Here is a 6,000-nt window from a genome sequence, read left to right on the forward strand (position 1 = left end):
ATCTAAAGCCAGGCGTGCGGGGGGAGCAGAGTTGCCGTGGGCCCTGCAAACCCTGGTCCCCTCCAGCCCGCGGGCAGGTCCTGGGGGAGGCGGAGGGCCTGCGATTCAGCCACCAGAGGGCACCAGAGCCAACACTTTTTCCTCCGTAGTCTCCCCAAAAAGCCAATCTAGTATTGCCGGATTGATGTAGAAAAAAGAGAAGTGCCACGAGCAGATTTCTTCCCAGTCAGCAAGCACTGGACCGAAATGAAAGATGGGTATGAATAGCCACAAAGGACTCCCCTCGGTGTGGCGGCCAGCGTGGCGTCTTTCTACCTTGGAAGCTGGAATGAGGAGGTGGCACGTGCCAGGCATCCCTGACGTGGAAGCCAAATTCAGGAGACCCTGACAGAAGGCTGAATGACTTGTTCCCTGCGAAGGGGCAAATGGGAGGTGATAAGAGACCATGTGTCAAGGCAGACACATAGCAGGACAGTGGCCTTGAGAAAGCAGGTTCCGTTGGCCTCTGCGTGCCCAGCTCTGGTCCCCCAAGCCATGAAAAAGAGGAAAGATCAAAATAGAATCCTGCATTTGGCCAAGCTGAGTTCCAAAAGAGGGGCTGTGCCCCCAGTGACCACAGGCAGATAGAGGGCACAGCAGCCACCGGGGACGCTTCGCCCAGTCACAAGTCAAGACACCAGCATCCTGGGAGAGGAAGGACCAAAACTAACTTGTACGTGGGAAGAAATGGAATCTACTCTTCAAGAAACACCCTGGAGAACAGGCGTGTGTGTGTGTGTGTGTGTGTGTGTGTGTGTGCGGTGACTCCAGCCAGACTATTTAAAGCAATGCATGAGGGGGTGCAACAGAGGGACCTTGGAACAGAATTTCCTGACATCTTCTAGGTGTGTCTCACAGCAGGGTCCGTGTCACTGTGGGACACCAAACATCTGGACTGGCTACCTAGTGCCAGGAATCAGGGGGCCAGTCTCAGGGGCATAATGGACCCGAGAACGGCGCTTACTTTCCTACCCCAAGTATCTATTTTCCCAGGTTGCTGCAATTGTCACCCATCCTGAAGGGCAGCCTGCATCCCATTTTAATCTGATCAAGACATTCTACAGTAGAGTCATTTGGCTGATTTATTTGGCCAGTGTTTGCCATCGAGGAAGTCTGGAGGCCCACGAAGTGGTCATTTCCACAGTTGTGGCGAGGCTGCCCCTGCTACAGCTCTCAGTGTGTGTGGGAGTCTCCCAGGCCCAACACAGCCAGGCAGAACACGCTCCCTCCACGGAGGGGCTGCTTGGCAGCCTCTTGGCTTCTGCCTGGAGGTCTTACAAGGGTAAGTTCTAGTTGTCCCCTGCCCAGTCTGTTCCCAGGACCTGAGGACTCCCAGATGGGCCCATCGTCATTTGTCCTCCAGCTTCAGAGACAAGTCTGAGCAGAGAGAACGTCTAGAGGAGGCTGGTGGACCCGAGCTCACCCCTGAAGCACAGGCTGGTGGCCAGCGGGAGGGAGACAGACGAGGAAGGTGCAGGGATGGCCGGGAGGGTTGGGGGTCACAGAGAGCCGGGGGGATAGGACTGGGCGAAGACCAGAATTGTCCAGGAGAAAAGTTGTCAGTGCCTTCAGGAAGGTCTAAGCCAAACGAGATGGTGGCAGCAGGCGACAGGGATGGGAGAGGGAATGTGCTGCCCAGACACCATGGACTCCGTGAGTTCGTCAACAGACTAGGAAAAGTCTAGACAGTAGCCAGGAAAAGGAGGTGGGGTGCATGTCCCTGCGTGTCTGTCTAAAGGGAGCCAGATGCCTGTTTGAAGGCAGAAGGGAAGGTGACAAAGAGAGAGGGACTGTCGGGTGACGTTCCGGAGGAGAGAACTCCCACCCTGAGGATTTCAGAGCTTGTCAGTGAGGAAGGCCCCGCCATCAGCGCTGTCCAAGCCAGACACCCACAGTGTGGCCTTGCCACCCTCACCCCTGCCCGGGACGTCGGCCCAGATGCTCTTCTGAACATAGACCTCACACTGCCTGTACACACATGATGAGAATGTGCTGCTCCCTCGCCCCAACTGCCTGCCCTGTGGCCCCCACGTGCAGAGAATACAGGGGTGGCCTTTGGGAACCAGAGCTCTGGGGCGAAGTTCAGTGGATGAATCTCTGCCTGCTTTTCTGATGAACGTTTTTACCCCCGGCACCTCCTCCTCAGCTCTCTTTGTCCTCAACTCCAGTTTCAGCTTCAGATATCAAGGAAAGGACTCTATGCTTCCTGCATGTTCACGGGGACAGGACGCAGGTGACCTTGAGAATGGGACCATAGTAGATGATGGCTTCTCCTCCATCCCCCAGGTCCCTCCCTGCTCTCTCTTCCTCGGGGCTCACATCACCCTGATGTCGGGGTGCCTTCAGAAGCAGCGAGAACAGGACCCATGCAAATGTGCAGGGATTCTAGAACGCCCTTGCCAGCAGGCCCAGAGACCAGACTCATGGGTGGGGTGTGTCTGCCCGCCTCTCATTTTCTGCAGAAGGAGGAAACTTAGTGTTCTGCTTTTTTCCAGCCAGGGTGGCTGTCAGGGAAGACCGTGCCAGGGCTTGGTTTCCATGGAGCAGCCGGGCTGTTGCTCACTCGGGGGCCTGAGGAGGGGCCATAGCAGTAGGGAAGAAGGGCAGAGTGGGAGGACCTAGGGCGGAGAGGGCCGGTACAGCAGCGGATGAGCTGGATTTTGTTCCAAGGGAGATGGAACCATGTGAGCAGTTGCTTGACCACGATCTGACATGCAGTTGTCTGGACAAGGGGGAAACAAGGGCAAACTGCTGAGAGGGTCCATCGGTGCAGTGGAGGGTGGTGGGGGCTGGACCGTGTGTCCATGGTGCTTGTTGAGATTGGTTGCTGAAGGCCACCTGCCCTAAGAAAAGAAGGTCACGCTGTAGACATCCTCAGAGTACAGCTTCTCTAGAAAACACAGATCTGGTTATGATACAATGTCCCCTTAAAAAGGCTCAGTAACCTTTACAAAGTCATTATGTGAAAACCAGATTTTCATTGTCTAATAATTTGGGGAACCCCCGAGTGGAATGAGTTTAGGAGGTTCCTTTAATGTGAGACTTCATAGGGTCTTTAAAGAGCTGCTGTGTATTTTGAACGTCCCAGGAGCAAGGAGAGACATCACACAGCATTTCCTACAGCACCGACAGCACAGAGTTTCAAAGCACCTTGTGGGACTATTGTTCCTTGGAACGTATTTGGGAAACGCGGGCCCACGGGGAAAATGACACAGCGTGGCTTTGAAGCCTTTCACAAATGTCCTCCAGCCTCTTCTCTCCTCAGAGCGGCAGCTCTTGCTCAGAACGAGCCTCTGAACCTTTGCCCACGCTGTTCCCTCTGCCAGATAAGCCCCGCGCCATTGTTCCTCTATGAAACCTTGGAACCCACTAGGCAGTGTGGAAAATGGCATTTTCTGTTTCCACAGCACTGCCTAACAGTATAATGTCCCTGCAAGATGGGCAGCTTCGGGAAAACCACAGAGCTCGTTAATCCCTTGTAATTCCCCTGCAGTGTCTGGTGCCCAATCAATGAAGAAATAAAGCAACAAACATGAAAAAATGAAAGATAGGAGTGGAATTTCAGGAATTAATAGATGCATCCAGGGTAGGAGGCTCCCCGGAGCCCCTCCCTTTACACACAGGTGACAATCCGTTCTACCAATGCATAAATCTATCCTGGAACACTCTAATAATTATAGGCCCTTGACCTTGACCATGCATGTCGGTGGATCTCTGCCTTTACTTAAGTCCATGGTCTTTGTTTTTTTCCTCTCAATAATAGCATGTCAACCATGTGGGTGTTCTTGCCTAAAACAGGAATACATATATTTTCATGCATCATTAGTTTTCCCTTTAAAATTTTTCTTTTTCAACTGGTGAAGTGTCCTGATTTTAAAAATGTTGTTTCCTTCCACCCAAACTCACAGGTACAAAGGATTTAAAGGCAACTGTTCCATGACCTTCATCGATCAGTTTAAAGCACTACACCAGTGTAACAAGTATTGTAAAATGCTGGGGCTCAAATCCCTTCAAAACAGCAACCAGAAACAGAGGAAGCCAGGCGTCGGGAAAAGCAAGGTTCAGACAAGCTCCGCAACAGTGAAGACGACGGAATCCGGGACCCCAGCAGAAAAGAAAACCTAACGTGCCTCGTTAACTAAGGACCGAGGGCTGGCAGCACACGGTCTTGTGAGTGAACATCTGAAAACACCGGAGAGGACACACAGCCTGCAGAGAGGGTGTGACAATCTTTACCCCCAGCTGACCGTGCTCCAGGATGCTTCTAAACCCGTCACCTGCTGTCTTCCCTGAAATGATTTTGGAACAGGATTTGTGACCAGATTTATGGCGAGACTGAATCAATCGTCAGTCTCAAAGACAATCTATTCTTTGTATACACGTTTAGAGTTTTTACCAACCTCACGTTGTGTGTCTATTTGTGCATTTGCACGTGGTTGTCAAGGACTTGGTGCTGAGCAGGGTGTATCCACAGCCAAACTCCCTCCCCCAACACCATTCCTAACCTCAGGCTTTCTAGATGCGTCCTGCCGCGATGTAAATTCCCCACTGCGTCGAGTTGTCACACTAACGTCCAATACGCTCTTGTTGCTGGAGGTGGGTTCTGAAACATAAAGCCATTTCCCACCATTAGTCACACAGCCAGTACAATTTTCTGTTTAATTAAATTCGTATTTAAACAAAAAGTGTAAGATGCATATATCATCATAGACATTTGTTCTTTAGAATTTGTGCCGTATCTCACATTCCCCCAGGACTTAGTAATTTTCTAATAGCTTTACTAGAGCACAAAATATTTACATTTGTGTTTTTCCCTCATTCTTACATTACAACTTAGGTTCGATCACTTTCTATTTTGCTCCTTAAACCTGGGCTCTCTAGACCCAGGCTGACCCACAGTGGATGACGCTGGCAGATGGGTGCCAATCCTGGCGGGAGCTCCCCCGCTCTCAGGGATCCTGGCCCTACCCCTGCCCCCATCCTACATGGGTCTCCTTACACGCTCGGAGCCGCTTCTGTACCTGTTTGAGTCACGCCATCTGCAAAGCCGGGTGACAGCAGCCCTTCACATTAAGCAAGACAAAACAATATAAAGACAACTTAGAGACAGCTTGATGCACCCCAAAGTGTGAGAATATCTGCTGCCCCAACGGTTTGTTGTAATTGTTGTGTCATTAATAGACTTTATTTTTTAGAGCAGTTTATGTTTGCAAAAACCATGAGCAGAAAGTACGGAGAGTTCCCATATATGCCCCCATTGCTACCCCGTTGTTTTCCCCTATTATTAATGTTTTGCATTAGTGTGGTGTGCTTGTTACAACTGATGAGCCAATCTTAATACATTATTAGTTTTACATTAGGGCTCACTGCTGGCGTTGTACATCCTATGAGTTTGGACAAACGTATCCAGACCTATCCACCATGGTGATATTGTGCAGAGTAGCTTCACCGCCCCAAGTACCTACCCCTGGTGCTCCAACTACATATCCCTCCCTCCCCCGACCCCTGGCAACCACTGATCTTTTTACCGTCTCCATAGATTTTGCTTTTTCCAGAATGTTATATAGTTGGAATCACACAGTAGGTAGCCTTTTCAGAAGGTTTGTTGTTTTCTAAGACAGATTTCATCTACTCTCTGACCATCTCTGGGAGAATTGTTAGGCCACGTCTGAGCAGCATGGTGGATGCTTCTTCGGCTTGAATATGACAGAAGTCACCAGGACCTTGGGGAACGCAGGTCCTGATTCGGCAGGTCCGGGTGGGGCCTGCGATTCTGCATTTCTAACATGCTCCGTGGGCATCTCCTGCCGCCAGCCAGGGCCCACGCTCGGAGTGCGGAGTCCAGACCATGGGAGAATCCCGAAATGCTTGGGGGTGGGGGTGTCGGGGGTGGAGGCGGTGACGGACCTCCCGGAGCTCAAATGGCAGTCTGACTGAGGAAGAGCCCGGCTACTTCTAGAT

At 51.3% G+C, this 6,000-nt stretch overlaps 1 protein-coding gene across 1 annotated transcript in view; it reads left to right on the forward strand.

Moving 5' to 3' along the window:
- Positions 1–4,164, forward strand: part of ALPK2 (alpha kinase 2) — an 89,490-nt gene extending 85,326 nt beyond the window's left edge. Inside the window, exon 12 of the mRNA XM_069467964.1 lies at positions 3,948–4,164. Coding sequence (XP_069324065.1) covers positions 3,948–4,164 — 217 coding nt within the window. The remainder of the gene's footprint in view (positions 1–3,947) is intronic.
- Positions 4,165–6,000: the final 1,836 nt, after the last annotated feature.

Source organism: Eulemur rufifrons, chromosome 5 (genome assembly GCF_041146395.1).
Source record: "Eulemur rufifrons isolate Redbay chromosome 5, OSU_ERuf_1, whole genome shotgun sequence".
NCBI classification, from domain to species: Eukaryota; Metazoa; Chordata; class Mammalia; order Primates; family Lemuridae; genus Eulemur; species Eulemur rufifrons.